Consider the following 19,371-nt stretch of genomic DNA (forward strand, 5'->3'; position numbering starts at 1 on the left):
CTTGTTCAGTAAATATACTGCTCACAATAAAAAGTCCATCCCCAGAGAGGTAAAAAGTGTAATGTAAAACAATGAACACTGCTGAGACGGACTTACAAAAACACATGTGCCTTTCTTATTTGTTAGTCTATATTCCCATCTATGTGATTCATCCTGAATGCTTTCATGCTGTTGGTGTTTTCAAAGGCACCCTTTTCCATCACAGATAATGTGGGTGTTAAAAAGCAAAGGTTTCCAGTGCAGCATCCACCAGCGACTGTTCACTCTGCGTGTGGCAGATGATATAGCAGAGATAATTACCATCCATGGGATGTGGAGAGAACGATAAGGATGAGATGTAATGGACAGTGTGTTTATAGATGAGGAGTGGGAAAAGTGTGGAAGGAAAAAGGTTTGTGAAGGTTTTACTGTTGTTTAATGTGATGACTGCAGAGAGCTCGCCCAGTGCAATATTGCACGAGTCAGCTCCTGATAGACAGAGGCAATAAAGGGAAAAAGCTATGGAGACTAGAACTCAGCCCACGCTGGCTCACCTTGTGTCTGAGGAACCCCGTGTCTCCATGCCACATCATCTTCATGTCTGGGCTCTGAAAGAAATTACGTCAAAATGTTAATTGTGAATTTGTGCGTGTACAAACCATAGCAACCAAAAAGTGTTTCTCCATTGCACTCCTCCTCTAGTTCCTTTTATGTCTCTGTGTATTTATTTTACATTGCGTGTGAAAACGTCAGTCTGTGCTCTAGGGTTCACTTTTTCATGGTGACTCATCTGTCTCAAATCTGACAAGCAAGAGCGATGTGACACCGCAACTCCTTCAAAACATCCCCTGGCATTTTTCATCTGGTGTGAAAACTCAAATTCCATACAGGAACAGGATTTAAATGGCTAAAACACTGCATTGTCTCTGGAGTTTAAAAAAACGTGAAATTCTCTGACGCATTTGTCGGGAAGGAAGCTCTCAGACTTTAATGAAAAGCAGTTGCTACAGGCCGTTGACTGTTTCTTATGGAGGCAAATGGAAGAAATAAAGAAATATTTGTATCCCAGCTGCCTGTTTATTCCTGGGAGAATTCTTCACCATTAGCTACAGAGGCAGAGCTGGTTGTTGGAATCCATTGTGTTAGATCAGAGGAGATGATTGTGTACGGCATCTTTGTCCTTCAGGTACATGCTATGTGTGCAAGCTATCGGATGTTTCAAGTATCTCTGCAACAGAGCATGAACAGTACACATTTATAGAGCACCTGTTGATTACAAAAAAAATGAAGACACTTGCATGGGACAAATACAAGGCGATATACAGTATAAAGTCATATAAATAGCATTTAAATGTAAATGTCCTCTAAAAATGATGAATTGCTATCCACTTAATCATATTTTACAAACCTGCTTTTACTATGTACCTCCTCATTTTCTGAGATGTAATCAGCGCCCTCTTCTGCTCTCACACACACAATATTCATTTTGAAATATCTTGAGTCGGCACGAAAGTGTGGTTAATGAGGTTGGGTGTTAAATATTTAATGCTCAAAGTCACTTACTGATATTCATTAGCAGCCACAGAAATGTGGTTCTGCCATGGAACACCCAGCCCAGTATGCATATGTAATGAATGGAAATAATTAAAAAAAAAAATAGAAAGCATTGCCTACATGTCCTCTTAAATGAGCAAGTTGCAGTCACAGTGTTGTGCTGTGTATGTTAGATTATTTTGTATTCACTATTTTAATTATTTTTCCAATTAAGTCAACTGTATAACTGATGTAGTTTTGATTTTAACAATTATTTTTCAAATCAGTTGACAGTAAGGATGCAAAGCATTCTCTTGTTTATGTCACTAGTAAATGAGTTTTACACCTCTGCCTTTGTCCCCATGAGCGACTCTAAATCTTTTCATAGCGGTTCATCCTGCGCTCATGTCCCATGTCGCCTTCTCTGTGCCCATTCCTAACCATGAGGTCCATGTCTCTCTTTGTGTGACTTCTTTCCACACTTCCTCCTTTCTGTCTTTTCTTCAACTTCCTCTCTCTATTACTTTCATGCTTTCCCAGACCTATGATGACATAGATTTAGAGAACGAGCCTTGGTATAAGTTCTTTTCCGAGCTGGAGTTTGGGCGGCCGGTAAGTCAGGGCCTAGCTACTCCCTCAACCAACCCTGCCATAGGCAGGCACCCACTCTCTCCACCCCTCTCATGGTTTTATAATTATGTATTCACCATTAGACTGGGTGGGGCTAGTTGTTTGGGCATGTAGTATTTGGGTGCTGTGACCCCTGTCCCCCCCACTCGTGTGGCAGGCTGTTATGTCTTTGCGTTGCTGGGTTTTTGGTCTGGTGGCTAGCAGGCACTGCATTGTAAACCAGGGCATCTTGTTTTAGGTGGTTCATTCTAATTTTTGCCCCCAAAATGAAGGTTAATGCTTGCTTGAGAGATGCACAGTCAGTCAATCAGAACCTTGATAGATATGCAGAAAGTCAATTTAAGATTTCTAATGTCATCCTTCAATCATGTGTGTATCAATGAATAATTCTTTTATTTACCCTGTTCACTCATTTATTACTTTTACCTCTGCTTTTTCTTTGGCATCACTTCTAGTGGTATTGAGGAATACTCTGCATATCTTCAAGCTAAATGGATTTAGTGCCCTCTGTTGAATGTGGCTTGTAACAGCATGCAAGACTCGGGGCAGGATCTCTCGCCTCATACCTGGGATCAAATTACCCCAACTTGACTGATTTACAGGGTGTCATCGGGACATGCCTCTGTCCATGCTAGCGCATGACATCAGTCAGGAGATAACTTACTGGGCTTATTTGAGATATTCAGGTGGAAATGTCACATGAAAACAGCGTGACTTTGTGACTTCCCAGAGTCATATTCAGCTGTGTGCTGAGATTTCTACCTGCAATATTTTGAATGTTTCATATCACTGAATAAGCCCTTAGATTGTAGATGGTTTCCCTTCATGCACTGACTGCACCAGACAGGACAGAGTAACCTAACAATACGTTCAGTGGTTGTTGAGGTGACGTGTAAGAAGCTTTGACTGACTGAGTGAACAACCGTTTATGTGCACTAGTAAAACAGCACTTAATCACAGTATTTGAGAGTGCAGCTCATTGCACTCTCAAATGAACACTGCAGCTTGTGCTTGACTCAGCTTTCTGCTCACAGCTTGATCTCACTCCGCATGTATGTGTTTGTGTGTATGTGTGTGTGATATACATCATTCATAGCCATGATTTATCTTAAGAAAGAGCAACATGGGAACAGAGCAGTCGATAAAATCTGAATTTGTATAAGAATGAGTGATGTAGGTATGTATCAGAAAAAGGTGTGAATGGATTGTGTGCACGTGTACTGTATGTTTTGTACGTGTGCAACGTTTGTGAAGTAGTCCAACTCTGATTACTCAGATTCTCTAACGGGTTTCACTCTCTCCACATTTCTTGTTTGTTGTTTGTGTTTTACTCTCCCCATGATGCCACCACTGCTTCTCCTCCTTCACCTCATCTTCACCTTCCTCCTATTCCTCCTCCTCCTCTCCTCCTCATGCTCACTGCTGCTGCTTGGGGCTCAAGCCTCCTAAAAAACGGCTGGATTATAATCCAGACATCTCCGCTCGCCAGCGCATTGAGGTAAACTCACATTCATGAGTGCTATAGTAGTGTTGTTAATCTCATAGTAATAACAGGAACCCAGTAATTTGCTGCTAAGTCATATAGTAGATGTGATTGTTTTAAATTACCATAATATTGAGCATTTGCAATACAATGTGTTAACCACCCAACATAAAATAATTTGATCGTTTAGCTTTGAAATGTAATTCATCTACTTGTTATTTATGAAAACCTGCTAACAGTTCCCTCCTTGAATGTTTTAAAAGCTTTTTTTCTTAGAATACATTCTAATGTAAATCGCAGTTCTGTATTTGAAATGGTGTGATTGTGGATGATGAATGCAATAGCATCAGAGTGGAGGTTTTGCCCTAGTTCATCAAGAAGATCCATTCCAGATGATCCAGGCCATGTTTTACAGGGCAACATTTGCCCCCTCAGCCCAGCTCATAACATCCTTTGCTATTTCTCCTTCGCCACCATCCTCCATAGCAGCCATAAAGAGAAAAGGATTTTTCACCGTATACACCAGTTGGCTTCTTCTTGGTCAGGTGCGCCATGTGGAACCAGCATCCATCTCACCTCGAGCTGGGGGAACATTTTGAGTGTGGCACAGAAACAACCACATGCAGTCTGTGCATTGTGAGTTGCTGCTCAACCTCGACTCTTTGTTCTTGCGGATCTCACTGTCCTCTTTTGTTTTCTGCCCTATTTCAGACATCCTTGCGCATCCCTCCTGCTGACAAGGCTCAAGAGAGACCTGCGAGGTAACCTCTGTTTCTTTTATTGTCCTTTGCACCCCCTCTCCCCTCCCCCATCCTCTAAACAGCAGTGGTCCTTGCTGTGATTCAGCAGTGTCCTGCTCATTCCTTCCCAATCTCTGACAGAAATAGCCTCTTTGTGTGCTATTTCTTCTTTGATGTCCAAGGATTAGTGTAAGTTTTTATATGCTTTTGTTACTGAGGACAGGGCTCTTTGCATCTCTCTTTATTACTAACCTGAATAAATTAACCCAGCTGTCCTATTGATTCTGCCCTTCACCTCCAATCCCTCCCTCAACTCCCCTCCTTCTAATCCTTGCCTTGTCCCTCTCCTTTTCACCAATGCCCTGCTTTTAGAGTCCTGTTTTCTTTGGTGAGCACAGAGGGTAGAAATAGGATGTGATGAATAGGTCGTGTAATTCATTTAAGTGACATTGAGTGTGTTCTGAATAGAGTGCTTTGAATAAGAAAAACTAACATATCCTTGCTGGAATGAGAACCATATACAGATATGGGAAAGTATAATGGAGGAAACTGTTTACAATTTGATAATGGTTTGACACTTTTGTAGGAACTGAAGGGCAATAATTGGTTTAACATGTATATACTCAAAATAGTTGGAGATTTGTGCCTGTAGCGATGTACATGTGGTTTATTTTTTCTCTAATTTGCAGTCAGCCCAAGGATGATACAATAGCAGACTGCATTAAAGTGATACTTCACAGTATTTTGCCTTTCAGATTCACACAAATAGGGCTCTTGAGCTCACAAAGACTCCTGCATCACTTCTTTGTAAGTCCAGAATGGAGACAGAACCAGCCTCATAGCTTGAAGCTATTGACGACCCTCTCAACCAACTAGCAAAACTGTGCTAACGCTATAACCCTGCCTGTTCTGCATTACCTTGAAGGAGCATGAATGCATCATGGATGAGTGTGATCAGCTAACAAACTAACTTGCCCGATGATGTTTTCGAGAGTTTGTAGATGGATATTTATGGACATTTTTCAGTTGTTTTTTTGTTCGTTGAGATGATCGCCAGTAGTTTCAACATCAATATACGTGGCTGGCTTTTTCTAAATTCCAAAAGTCACAAAGAAGTAATGCAATGATGGAAAAATGTTTTTGTGAGCTCAGAACACCTATTTGTGAGTACTTGAAAGGGAAAACAAGTGTATTGTCTTCATGAGGTAGCAGCCATTCATGATGACTTTGTTGCAGTGCTGCCAGTGACTACAGGAAGAGAAGGAAGTCTGAGCCTGCAAGTTCCCAAGCAAATGCTCAGACTGGTCAAAGCAGAACTGTGACATCCCCCAAACCAGCGGATGCCCACAGACCCAGCAGCAGCCTAAAGAAACCTGTCATTCGTTCCACACCATCTTCCCCCTCCAGAGCCAAAGGTACGCATGCGTAACCAATACTGTAATTTCTCTTGATATTTCATTTTTTTCTCTCCATGTCTTTTAAATTCTCTCTCTTTCGCATTCTGCATCCAAAACTGTCATTCATGCTTACTTTACTTACTCAACTATCAGGTTTTAACTTTCCCTTGTTGGTGATGGTGGACATCTGCGGACAATGCTTCTTTTTCCCCTCTCTCTTAACTCTCCCAGTTCTTTTCCTTCTCCCCTGCTCTTCTGGCAACTTCTGCTTAACACGCTTTCCTCCTTCTTCTCTCCCACCACGCTGCTCTCTATTGGACGTCTTTAAGGTGGGGACGCATGCAATATGTATTCAAACAGTTTGACCTCTCCAGGTCCTCATAAGCACCCCTGTCTGCCCCCTGTCCCCGCTGACCCTGACCATTGCCTTGAGGACACCAGCCAGGAAGGCAGCTCCTCCTCCAGGCAGTCTGTGTGTTGTAATAACAGTTGGCAGACACAACACAGGGAGGTTGAAACCTGGAGCAGTGCTGAAGAGGTGCTGCCTCCAACAGGCAAGCTCAAGTCTCGTAGCTGTGATGACTTGCTCAATGATGGTCATGCTTCCTCGAGTGGGCGCAATGCCACCCGCTCGGAAAGTGCTGGATCACTGGTGTGTGATGGGAATCCCTCCGATTCGACTGGATCCACCTCCATGCGGTCATTGCCTCACCTCCACCATCGACGGGCACATGATTCTCCAGGATTTCTCCAGCTCTATCGTAAGATGCACCACATTGACCGAGCCCAGCTCATCCCATCGGAAGTGATCAGGTCTGTCCGCGCTCGAATTCTGGAGTTGGAGCGGCAACCTCACTTGCGGCATCGCTTCTCTCCTTGGGCACCATCTTGGGGTGTGGAGGTACCGCGTGATATGGTGCCAAACCGTATTTCTGAATATGAGCGCCTTATTCAGAAGTCTAAATCTATGCCCAACTTGGGTGACAGTGAGGTGCCTTCAGGCACTACAACGCCTGGTGGTTCGTCATCTCGAGCCAGCAGTGGTGGTGGTGGGGGTGGTGGTGGTGGTGGCGCATCTAGTTTTCCAAAAAGACGTTTTTCAATAGAATCTTTACTAGAGGAAGACAACAATGGCAACAGCAGACCAGTACCCCACGCCATGGATCACTTGCGCCGCCCTCGTAGCCCACCTGAGGGCCAGCCTCGCACTGGGCCTGAACCCAGGCATGGGCAGTCTTATCCTGCTCCTCCTGTTCCCCAAGGACCACAAGCGAACCAAGATTATTCTGACAGTGAACAAGATGCTGTTGCATCAGACCTCAGTGACTTCATCCAGGTGGAGGGTTCTTCATTTTGCAGTGAAAGTGACTTTGACCATTGCTCACTAACCTCCTCTGAGAGCTTGTACGGCTCTTCCACCCTCCACCACCACCTTCGTCACCACCACCATCATCACCACCACCACCACCACTCTGGTCACCAAAGTCTAGGCCAGAGCCAGGGCTACCAACACCGTCATCTCATCAGCACTTGCAAAGGCCGCTGCCCAGCCTCTTATACACGCTTCACAACCATGCTTCGCCATGAGAGAGAACGAGCACGCCAGGAGCACCAGAGACCAACACAACAGAGCCGCAGCAGCCATTCACAAATCCAGAGCTCACAATCCCAGCAAACGATGTCCAAGCTGGCCTTTCTGGTCAGCCCAGTGCCTTTCCGCAGGAAAAAGGGCTCACCACCTACCTCTAGACAACGTGGTGGCGGTGGAGGTCGTGGTAGCAGACCTAAGTCCAAACAGGCTATTTATGAAGCATTAGATGCAGCCTTGAGAGACATATATGAGCACATCCAAGCTGAGAGAGGCCATAGAGGCACCAGGGCACCTGATGATAGCATCCTGAGGAGAATATTGGCCGAACTGCTGCCAAATGTGCCTGAACGAAGTTCCTCATTGCGGGGAAGGAGGGGATTTTGGCATGGTGGTCACTCCTCTTCATCACTTTACCCAGATGGGAGCCCAACAGGGTATGCCTCATACAGAGGAGATCCCTCTACTCCACAGTTACAGTCACCACGGCTACAGTCACCAATCAGTGCCTGTTACGGACGCCATTCGGACACTTCAAACAATAATGATTATGGAGAGGAGCAGGGCAATGGAAATGGTCTCTGTTATTCAGGTGGAGATATTACACGTACCACACATGTGTCATACTCGCACAATCATACACACAGCTCAATGTCTCTTTAAGTCCTGCTTGTGATCATTGTCCCATGCATCTTATTGATCATTTACTTCTCCCATTACCCTGTTTTTATCTATATTTATTTGACATTGAGTATCACGTGGTTACTGTAAATTCTCAAGTAAAACCCAGCTGCTAAAAGAGCTTTTAATCTGATGACGCAGTTATATCTGTTTAATACTGATGCCTCCACATGACCCCCAAAGACCATCGCCTATGTAGTGCATCTGAAAGCCCTAATCAAATTAAATGACAATTACAATTATTTTCCAATAGCAGCTCAGCTTATACATGTTGTCTTACACTACATGTAGTGTTATTCTATTTATTTATCTTACATAGCCACAAATAAAACTCATTACTTTATCACTAATTATTCTGCAATCTAGATAAGTTGCATCACTCTTTCACTAACATCCAATACAAATCCACTGCGCTCTAGCCAGCCAGAGCCTGGCAAAAATCTTTAGGGCATAAAACAGGCAGTGGTGCTCTTGACAAATGCAGTTTTCATTCTGGTAAGCACTGCTGAATCTTGTCAGCGGGGCCACAAAGTCAACAGAAAGTCAGCTGTCTTTAATAATGGATGTTCTTTCATTTCGCATCATGTTGTATCGTGCTGTTTCACATCATAAATCTACCACCAAACATACGCCACTGGAATCCTTTTTATTTAAATGATTTATATGATGTAGAAATTGAGTGACAGTTGAAAAATCAACTGACAGGGAGAAAAACATTTCAGATAGAGAAGTGGAGTGCAAATCTTGTTTGTCAGACTGATTGCAATAGCTATTTGAAAAAGGAGAAGATACTGTAGTGCCATTTCTAAAGATGGATGATTTTGCAATTAAAAGCTGGACATTGTTTCAAATGAAGGTTTGTTTTTTTTGGGATCATGCCAATTAAATATTTGAGAATTTACAGTATGTTTTTCTGAGGGACGCACAGACATGTAAATATTCCTCTTTGTGTTTTGAATTTGTTTTGAATTTTGATGTTTCTCTTGTATAATTTCTGTTTGGACATTCATTTATGAAGTTGTCATATTGTCCCCAAGTCATTTTCTGTCCCTCAAGTCATAAGTTGTATTTGTGTAAATTAATTTATCATATTTTTCGAGCATTGTTCCATTTTGGGTTACAGCTATTTGTAAGACTGCATGTGTTTGTGTCATATTGTGGGACTCACAATCACCATGTTTATTATCCAGTGAAGTGGAAATAAATCATGTTTATGTTATGACCCCAAGCTTTTATTCCTTCATTGATCTTTTGCAAAATGTCACCATTGTACCGATCAGTACATTCCCAAAGCATGTCTGTATTTTTTTCATCATCATCACATTAGTAAGTTCTGTGACCTTTATCATTTGCATCTGCCAATCACAGACCAGGATGTCTCCAGGAGTTTTTCTGCCATGGATGGACGCAACACACCCCAGAGTAGAAGACCTACTCCTGACCGAGAGGTAGAACACCAAAACCAGTACTTGTTTATTGAACTCTAGTATAGGCTCGATACATTTTGAATGAGTTCATTCTTTTCCTACAACATAATTCTGACGATGCTTTTTTTGATTCATGGTGTGGTAATTTTTTTTTTTTTTTAATTTATATTTAACTTAACAATTCAGCTGCCTTTTCTCTTGAAATTAAAAAGCTGTAATTTTTTTTATTTTTTTGTAATACGTGGTAATGCTTGCCGGCTTTCTGTCTCTCACTTTCATCTCCTAGGTTTCCCATAAACAGATGACACAACTTATTCTGTTCTCTCTCCTTCATCAGAAGCAGCCTGCGAGAGCCATTTATGATTTTAAGGCACAGACAGCTAAGTGAGTAAAGTTTTAAAGCATGAATATTTAACTGAACATTGGCACGCCTCCACTTCCTTTATGAAATGTTAATGATTTCAGTTTTATGAATTCGTGAAAAAAGACCTTTTGCTTTCTAAGACACCATCCTTTTCACATCTTACCACAGCGTTTTGATGGCTTCATTTCAAATCTATGCATGAATAAATATTGGATCTTTATTTCGCTGCGCCGGCTGACATTCACACCATGTGGTCACAGTAAATGCACTTCAATAGCATGACTTGTTGCAGGGAGCTGACATTTAAGAAGGGCGATGCAGTAAACATCATCAGGCAGATAGACAGCAACTGGTATGAGGGCGAGCACCGCGGACGGGTAGGAATATTCCCTATATCGTACGTAGAGGTAAGTGTGCAGCTGTGGACATGCTACAGAAAACATGAACCATTATCTGTATCCAGGTACCCTCTCTCTTAAACACACACATTTACAGAAGATGCCGTCCTCTGAGAAGCAGCAACCGATCCGGCCTCCGCCTCCAGCACACGTCAGAGAGATCGGAGAAGCAGTGGCTCGATACAACTTTAATGCTGATACCAATGTGGAGCTGTCTCTCAGAAAGGTATTTAATGGCTATTTTTGTAATACGGTGCATGCAACATTTTTAGAATGTTTCAGTCTCATATTCTTGATCCCTTGAATATTTAGGAATGCTGATGTGATTTACATGTTAACGCGTTACTGTAACTCCAGTTTCTAAATTAGAGGTTAACATGCATCTTGGCATCAGTTGAACTGAGGAACCATGAAAACTAACCTGTTCATCAAAGCCTTTAGCCTTTAATGTGGTTCCTTTCATCCCTGATAATCAAGACTATTTTTGGGATCATTACTTAATTGCCTGTTGGATGAGAAAGGAAATGCCTTCAGGTATCTACAGCTTAGTCTGTTCATCCCTGATTCAATCCTATTTGGATCTATAACCATTCCATCTTGATGGTACGTCAACTTGTGATTGGAAGGATAGCGTCTTTCATTCACACACCATGATAAATCTGTTCTTAGATAATGTAATTTGGGTTCAACTGGTAAAATCTTTAGAAGGAGGTATGTTGGGTCACACAGCACAAAGTCTGGGTAAACTTGGACATCACAAGACCAGAAAAGAACCCAGTCTTTTTTCCTGCAGATAAAGTTTCTGTTCTGGTCACATACCAACAAAATATTTTACACTAGTTTCCTGTAATTATGACTTTTGGCAGCAGAGGCCGCTGTTGTCAGCATGGTGTTGCTGTGAGTGTGCGATGTAGTGGAGGAGTTCCAGCCATGTCCTTTTTAATGTGTGTGTATTTGTGTGTGTGTGTGTGTGTGTGTGTGTGTGTGTGTGTGTGTGTGTGTGTGTGTGTGTGTGTGTGTGTGTGTGTGTTTGCGCATGCTTGTAGGGCGAACGAGTCATTGTGATAAGACAGGTGGACCAGAACTGGTATGAGGGTAAGATCCCTGACACAACAAAACAGGGCATCTTTCCTGTGTCCTACGTTGACATCATCAAGCGCTCCCCATCCAAGAGCTCCACCCATCACATAGACCCACATGGTTACCCTGGCAGCAGGACACCGAGCTCTACACCCATCAAGGTAGGGGAAACAGTATATCAGAACGTTGAATACAGGAAACCACCACAACACAAATAAAGTCGTTAAATGCCTTGATTGTGGGTATTTGTCCATGTTTGTGACCCGTCTAATCTTTATTTTTGTTTAAATTTGAATTGAGTCCTAGAAAAGAGATTTTGTTATGCTTATAAGCTCTGTTTCAGCCCTCAGAGAGACTCAAAGCACCCACACTGTACCTCTTTGTATTAAGTCATACTCTTTTCCTTCTTTTTCACTTCATGGAGCCTTTCTACAATCCACCTCCACCTTCCTTCCCCCGTGACCTCCCCTCCCCTCATTCCCAGTTGAGACGGGCTGATTTGCAAGCTGTCACCAGCGAGTGGCTCTCTCTCACAATGGAGCCCAGTGCGTCCACTCCGACTCGCTCCCTCTCAGCCACCCCTGTACCACCCACTCCGCCCCCTCTTCCAACTGACCTCACACCTTTCCTAAAGGCGTGGGAGCCTAAAACAACCTCACCTGTGCCGTCAGAAAGATGCTTCACACTGCCCGCCCAGACTTTTTCCAGAACTCCTTTTTTTAAAGAAAAGGGACGGGGTCACACCCCGGTTGCTCTGCTTTTAACCCAGACTCCTACTCCTCCTCCTCCTCCTCCTCCTCCTCCTTCTCATCATCCTCATTCCTCATTCACCTCTCCACCGCCTGATTCTTCACTCAGATACAGCAGCAGCAGAAACAAGACTGATACATCCCAAACTACACACACACCAGAGCCAGGGGTTTTGCCCTGCACAGTTCCAGAGCCTGTAAAGTCCCCTACCCCCATTCCTGAGCAACAGAAGCCCGCTAAAGAAGTAAACAAAAGCAGTGAAACCTTTGACATTGAGTTGTTTGTAAAAGACCCTTATGATGAGCTGCTGAGCATTAATGTGGATGGTTCCAGCAGCAGAGCCGTCGAGGACGCTCTGAGATCGTCTCCGATATATTCCCCCCCAGCTATGTTGACCAACACATTTCAGGGCAGGTTTCCGCTAAAAGCAGAAGAATCTCATCAGTCAGCTGTGAAACCTCCTGCTTTTCAGCCAGCCAGAGCATCTGCAGGCAACGCTCAATTAGAGGCACCGTGCCCGGTACCTGTAACAACAGAACTGCCTTCAAAAACTCTGAATGAGCACCAAGTCGAGTCTCAAAGTCCACCATCAGTGAGAGGGAAGGGATTTACTGAGCTATTCATTGAGGAAGAGGATGAAACTAGCGAGGACCAAGAGAAGGATGCTCTAGTGTTTAATGAGAGACTCAGTCCACAGGTAGAGCATGGTGTGAGACGATTCTGTTGAGTCTTGGATTACTACAGGAGCCCTGAAGGGACATGGAGGAAAATATTTGTATGTTTGAAAGAAGGACCTGTCTTGGCCTTCACTCGCAGACTTTTAGACACAAAAGATCTACAACTTGATCAGACTGAATTAAGTTTTCCTACTGTTGCATTCGTCTTACAAGCATACACGTGGATTTACATTTAAACAGCACCTGGTTTAAACGGCAGAATATCAAGACCAACATTGTGGTGCTTCTCACAGTTTAGCTCTGTGCACCGCTCTGCACAAGGAGTAAAACTGCACAGGGCAGGACTAGGTCAGCAGTTACACTTAAGTTATGTCGAAAGGCAGTCGCTTTATCTAAAATGTCTCCTTTTCAATCTTTTACGACTGTCAAGAAAATGAACACTAGTTTACGAAGAGCGTTACATTAAGATTTATTCCCTTTTATTCATTTCCAGATGGCATGTGAAATGGCTGTAATCCTCATGTCTTAAAAAATAATATTTTATGATGACACAAAAAAACTTTCAGGAAGCCAACCTGAGTTTGATTTGGGGATTTTGGATACACCCAGTGTGAGAATAAGGTTCTGTACCTTTTTTCGCTAACTCAGTTCAAAATTACTGCACATCACAGCCTGCAAAATGTCACCTCGCTGTAAAAATACTGAATAAAAACCTAATATTATGACCCTCATGCTGGAAGGATGTATTTCAGGGCTGTTTTATGATGGCTTTGAAGGTTTTTTTGTTTTGTTTTTTTACGTAGTTTGCAGTTTTCTGTTGCAACACGGTCAATTATTCTTTTATTTTGAAGGATTTGGGGTTAATGTGGCTTCTTGCAAGACAGGAGAACATTTCAGTGGCTGATGCATCATAGAAAATGCCAAACAGATTTTTTTTTTAAAAACAAACAAACAAACATTTAATATTTTCCTCCTGCTCCTCCATCATAATTTACAGCCAGGATTTAATTTAAATGTTCCCTATCATGTAGGATTTGTGATTCCTATTCAACGGTGCGTGTCATTGCCTCCATAGGCTGATGTCTGTCCTTCCACTCGGCTTCCTCACTCTGGCCCCTCCTCCCCCTCCACACCACCGCCTCTGACTTCCTTACCTCCCCCATCATCATCATCATCTCCTGCTTCTTCCTCCTATAGCTCACAACAGCATGATCATAAAACTGTGGCTCCCTCTCCCCCCATCTCCCCTCAGCCCCCATCCCTCCCTCGCTTCTCAACATCTCCACTCCCTCCAGTCTCTCCCTCTCCACCTGTCTCCCCACCTCCAACCCTTCCATCGCAGAGCTTTTCCTCTCACCCTTCAAGCTCTTCTCACGTGGTCCCATCAGAGTCACCAACCCCTCAGCCCGCCCCATCTCCCTCTCTCCCCTCCTCCTTTCCCCTTGCCACGCCACGCTCTCCCCCCACTGTACCCCATCCAGGGCGTAGGTCTCCCAAGGTGAAGGTAAAAATGGAATGTGCAAATGTTGGTGCTGATTTAGTTTATGTTAATTATTTTGATAAAACTCATTTGATTAAGACTTTCCTAACTTTTGTGGTGTTGACTTGAGTGGTGGAATGTCATGAAATGATGACTTTAATTGATAAATCATTCTCTACAGCACATAGTGCACACACTAACATGCCAGTGCCGTGGTGCTTTCTTGACAGCAGATAACGTACTGGAATGACTGGAGGTGCTCATGTTGACTGTATTGTGGCGTGTTAAGGAGGATTTTCATCGGCATCAGCATGTTGGTGGACGGTGTCCTGCAGCATGTTAGCAGCTTGTGTGCTCAGAGCAAAGGCAGCTGACTTGGTTACTGTTGAAACTCCCAGATGTGTTGCTTCTGGTTTTTCTGCCTGTTAAGCAGGATCCAGTTGTTGGCGGTAAACCTCCCCGTAGCCCCATCTTGTCACGGAGGTCCTATCTGTCACCCAGTAGAGGTCGAAGGGTAGGGGGACACGCCTTCACTCAGACATGCTCTTAATGTACTCTGGAGAGTGGAAATCTTTCAAGTCAAATCTTTCATGTAAATAGATGGCGGAATACGCTGTGACATTTTCCCCACAGGTGAAGTCGCAAATATGTTTGCTAACGTAATGGATTTAAGAACTGGATATTTGTTTTCAGTGGAAGTGGTCACACTGACGGGTACCTTAGTATACTGCCAAACTACAACAAACTCTAAACCAAAGTCCCACAATTACCAGGTTAATTCTCTCTCTCTCTCTCTCTCTCTCTCTCTCTCTCTCTCTCTCTCTCTCTCTCTCTCTCTCTCTCTCTCTCTCTCTCTCTCTCTCTCTCTCTCAGCGGTTGGTCCAGGATGCACTCCATGGTGGAGGAGACCCGTAAGTGACATCATCGTCAACTAATTATCTATAAAACTATTAATCAACTGTTTAGCCAAGCTAGCCTAATATTGTTGTTTTACATATAACCAGAAGACACCAAATCCCTGAAAACAGTCCGTCCTGTGTCATTTATTTGTAAAAAAAAATCCCCCCCCCCCCCCCCAAAGCTACCGTATCTCAATGACAGATCTTGAAGCTGCTCTACATGATGTCTTTAAACATTATATATCACATTACTTCACCTTCATTCACGGAGCCTCCCTTGAAACTGTCTGGAGTGGTATTAGCTAGTAATCATCACGCCTCCCATCACAGGTACCAGGCCCTGTACACCTACATGCCTCGTAACGAGGACGAGCTGGAGCTGAGAGAGGGAGACATCGTGGATGTGATGGAGAAGTGTGACGATGGCTGGTTTGTTGGTAAGAAAAGCAAACAAAACATCAACATGTAATTGTCTACTAAAGCTGTCAGACATTGAACAGAATCATTGTATATGTTAGCCAGCATGAAGGTGTAGTTAGAATGCAAGAATACGTGTCAGCCTCTCAGAGGTGGGCGTTGTCACGTTGTGAAATGCAAATTAAAGCTGATGGATTAAATCTGATGTGTTGACTTCACACCGGGGTCGTGAGGAACATTACTGTTACACGTAACCTGTTACTCTGCAGCCTCGTTGCCATGACAAAGGACCTTTTTTTGCAACAGCATTACCTACTGAGAGGAGTAACTTGTGACCCTCTGCTCTGTGTGGACGCACTACACTTCATATTCACACTTGGCTGTTTATCACCTGTGCATTGGTTTACATGATCTGACATAAAGTAACCAGTAGATGGCACTATGTCCTCACTGTCTATCACGGTTGTAGTCCATTTTACACTTCATGATAAAAGTTTATATTCTAAAGAATCTGTCTGCCATATTAACTTTTACACTCTTGTACGGAAACCGGCCCGCTGAAAGTGGTGTCAAGTGTTTCAGGTTGTCTTTTATTTCGAAGTTTGGCTGATTTCCAGTCAGCTGGAGGGTTTCTGTGACGGCTCCTGCCAAGGTAGCTCTCTAATAATCACTGATGATCTCATTCAATTTGCCCTTTGTATCGGCAGGGACCTCTCGAAGAAGCAAGCTGTTTGGAACCTTCCCAGGAAATTACGTGAAGCCGCTACAATGATGATTCCAAACCCCTGGCCCCACCCCTTCTGTTAGCCCCCCCCCCCCCCCTCCCCCAGCACAGCACCCGCAGGACGCCACACCCCAAAAGAGGTCACCCAAGGCCTGTCGCACATTGACGTATTTGCTTGTGTGTGTGGCTCATCAGCTTCACACGGACAGGATTCTTAGCTATAACTCGCCATCTTTGCCAGAGGACTTGTATGAAATAAGGTGTTTTTTTATCTTTGTATCCTTATTTTTCTATCATGGAGAATGCAGCCTTTTGATGGAAGGATATCAAAGGAACATTATATGATAGTGATCACCTTTTTTTGTATTTCTCAGCTCTGTCACAAACACAAATTTATTTCAGTGTTCAGTAACAAATAGCCCCAAAGACGTCCGATGCGGAGAGTGGTGTCAAACAGTGTTCTGTCAGCAGCTCTGCTGTGTGTGAACTGGCTGGGGACTGCTAACATGTTGTATTGCCATGTCAGGTAAACAGATGCTACGTCACACAGCTACATGTGGATATACATGCATGTGTGAGAGTGTTACCCTGGGTATTGATGGGAAGATAAAGGTGAGTTGATGGGTTTTGCCTGAAACACCTATTTTGGGAATGAAGAGGGAAAAATTAGCGTTGGCACTGTTGTGTTTGCTGTCTAAACTTAAGACATTAGATTTAAAGGAAGACAACAGCTTTTATGGAAATGCATTTATTCTCCATCATTTTTAGTGCCAGACAAGCTGATAGATGTTCTTCTCTGCTCTGTTTGAATCAAGGAGCTCCAGTCCCACACCAAACGGCCAACTTTTTGTTAGCTTAGCCGAAGTGAACACAAGTAGTTCCGTTTGTGTGTTTGACTCTAAAATAACAACCTCTGATCATTTTCAGGATTTTTTTTATTTTTTACAGTGAATGTTGAGCACAGCCATAGTTCCATTAATACAGGCTAAAACCATTTTGGATAAGGGTGTATTTGATGACTCTTGAGACAGCTTTCTAGACTGGTAGCATTCATTGCAGCTAAGCTAACTTGCTATCAGCTGTCTGTAGGGGGTGTGGTGCTCATACACACCGAGAGGAGAAAAGGGTACTCATCTGCTTGTCTGGCACTAACAACTAAGGAGAATAGTCTTGTTTGTTTTGTTTTTTTCAAATGGTCAACAAGTTCATTAAAGTATAACATTAGAAAATGTTCATTTTAGGTTTTCAAATTTTGGTTTCCATGTTTTTTCATCTTCACGCTAGGATTGATGCACTTTAAAGATGAAGGTCTAACACAAGTCTGTGTTTTGTTTTTGTTTCACTTCATATTTTACACCCTAGATGATTGTTGGGGGTTTGGGGGTTATTGGACATATGTATGCAAAAAAAAAAAAAAAAGTTACCAACATTTTAGGTATTATATTTATTTTAGAGGGAGCGCTGGTTAAACTTTGTTATCAGGTGATTGTAAGAAGGATGAAAAAAACATTTTGCTTTTATCCTATTGAAGAATTTTTCAAGGGGAAGCATTTGAAGGTGATTTTATTACAAAATGTCCCAGATAGTTTGACAAAAACCACGATAGTTGATGGGCTATAATGGAATGCAAGGTGTCATCTTTTATTTTTGAATTTATTTAAGTCCGATGCAGGATGAAATAGCTTTTTATCAAAACCTCCTGTCATATAACTGCAGTTTGTTCCACTAGATTGTGGTGGCATCAGATGGTCGTGTGTCACTATTTCATGTGTTTATATAATATTTACTTCATGGCAGTTTCCATCGTAGCTCCCGTCGCTCAGTAAAAATGGTGTTTTGTTTTCTATGTTATTTGTTTCACGTAGGATGGATGGACACTCACAGCAATCCAATTTTTCAAGCACCTTAAGATATATATTTTATCATTAATTGTTCTTCACGTCACCTCCTGCCATTCACTGTTTCAGCTGGTGTGAGAGTGTGTGTGAGTGCGTGCGTGCGTGCGTATGTGTGCGTGTATTGTTTTTGTAAGCCTTTTGTATGAGAGCTGTAAAATGGCCAACATCCACGTGCTTTATAAAGTCAGCTTTTTCTCACCCACCATCACATTTGGTTTCCTCTCCTTCTTTCTTCAGCTTTTCTTCATCGGTGGTGCTATTTTTTTCTACTTTTTTGAAAGTTTATAAAATCGCAGCTCAGCATGTAGACTTTTCCTTCCAGCCATTGGTGATTCAGTTGTTTAGGAGTCAGTGACGTATTTAAACAAGAGTTACCGTAGGTAGAGCGAGTAGAGTTGTTGCCTTATAGCTGACTCACTGATTTAATAGCCATGTATATGTGATGCAAAAAAAAATGAATTTATGCATATGTAGACTAGAGAACATCAACAAAGTGTGTGCAGAACATGACTAGAAACTCGACGGTGTCGAGTCAAACAGTACAGGAGGCTGCCTTTGATACTACAATCAAATCAGATTTGGACGGAAGATGTGAATTTGATCGCTCATGTTTATACGTGTAATGAAAATGTAAACCTTATGTTATTCTTGTTGGTATCGACTTCAATGCACACAATATTTCTACAATATCTTAGCATTTCTTGGATGATTTTATGGGGCTGTATTGCTAATAAAATCCAGCTGGTAGAGGAAATATTTGTTTTATTTTCAGCTAAGTAGAAAAGTCATTGAAGTTTTTACAGACTTAAATGGAAGTCTTAAAGTTTTTTTGTTAATTCTTTTACTCATGATTCAGCTGTGGGAGATTTCCAACCGATAAGAGGGATCACGTGATGCACGTAGCACGGGTTTGTACCGCCGAAAGCACCACGAGAGAAAGACGATGTCGTGTAAGTGTAAGTAATGGTTTGAGGACGGAACGGTTTAGAAAAGGGGTCGGATTTCAAGCTTTCTACAGTAAATGTTTAGATCTATGACTAAATATGTAATAATTCACATTTAAAACCAGAATCACTGCCCATTGGTAAACTGCCAGTTGCATTATGACACTACAAGTTGACCTTTGACCTTTTTGATGCAAAATATCACGTAATATTTTCATGCTGTCAGACATGTGGGGGCACCTTTGTCCTTGTCATCACCAGATTATTGTGCCAAATCAGAGG

At 42.7% G+C, this 19,371-nt stretch overlaps 2 protein-coding genes across 15 annotated transcripts in view; both read left to right on the forward strand.

The window, feature by feature from the left end:
* Nucleotides 1-18,890, forward strand: part of sorbs2a (sorbin and SH3 domain containing 2a) — a 61,760-nt gene extending 42,870 nt beyond the window's left edge. For 9 of the 14 annotated variants that reach the window (XM_086211875.1, XM_086211886.1, XM_086211881.1 and 6 more), the window contains 13 exons: nucleotides 2,053-2,124; nucleotides 3,584-3,640; nucleotides 4,337-4,386; nucleotides 5,602-5,780; nucleotides 6,092-7,942; nucleotides 9,400-9,479; nucleotides 9,745-9,842; nucleotides 10,115-10,229; nucleotides 10,318-10,446; nucleotides 11,267-11,461; nucleotides 15,081-15,118; nucleotides 15,437-15,543; nucleotides 16,231-18,890. In XM_086211875.1, the coding sequence (XP_086068001.1) occupies nucleotides 2,053-2,124; nucleotides 3,584-3,640; nucleotides 4,337-4,386; nucleotides 5,602-5,780; nucleotides 6,092-7,942; nucleotides 9,400-9,479; nucleotides 9,745-9,842; nucleotides 10,115-10,229; nucleotides 10,318-10,446; nucleotides 11,267-11,461; nucleotides 15,081-15,118; nucleotides 15,437-15,543; nucleotides 16,231-16,295 (3,036 nt within the window). In that variant the 3' untranslated portion in view covers nucleotides 16,296-18,890. The remainder of the gene's footprint in view (nucleotides 1-2,052; nucleotides 2,125-3,583; nucleotides 3,641-4,336; nucleotides 4,387-5,601; nucleotides 5,781-6,091; nucleotides 7,943-9,399; nucleotides 9,480-9,744; nucleotides 9,843-10,114; nucleotides 10,230-10,317; nucleotides 10,447-11,266; nucleotides 11,462-15,080; nucleotides 15,119-15,436; nucleotides 15,544-16,230) is intronic. The other 5 variants (XM_086211878.1, XM_086211887.1, XM_086211888.1 and 2 more) reach the window with 5 other exon arrangements.
* Nucleotides 11,470-15,042, forward strand: LOC147257745 (uncharacterized). The gene is made up of 2 exons (XM_086211889.1): nucleotides 11,470-12,747; nucleotides 13,803-15,042. The coding sequence occupies exons 1-2, from the start codon at nucleotides 11,719-11,721 to the stop codon at nucleotides 14,334-14,336; spliced, it is 1,563 nt and encodes a 520-aa protein (XP_086068015.1). The 5' UTR covers nucleotides 11,470-11,718; the 3' UTR covers nucleotides 14,337-15,042.
* Nucleotides 18,891-19,371: the final 481 nt, after the last annotated feature.

The sequence above is a fragment of the Aulostomus chinensis genome, chromosome 8 (genome assembly GCF_037954235.1).
Source record: "Aulostomus chinensis isolate RoL2024-O1b breed Wild chromosome 8, RoL_Achi_v1.0, whole genome shotgun sequence".
NCBI classification, from domain to species: domain Eukaryota; kingdom Metazoa; phylum Chordata; class Actinopteri; order Syngnathiformes; family Aulostomidae; genus Aulostomus; species Aulostomus chinensis.

What these genes read in the sequence shown, in the direction of transcription:
- LOC147257745 (XM_086211889.1), top strand. Translation starts at nt 11,719, where the DNA reads ATGGAGCCTTTCTACAATCCACCTCCACCTTCCTTCCCCCGTGACCTC. An exon ending in ATGAGAGACTCAGTCCACAG is followed by an intron (nt 12,748 to 13,802) that starts GTAGAGCATGGT and finishes TTGCCTCCATAG; the next exon opens with GCTGATGTCTGTCCTTCCAC.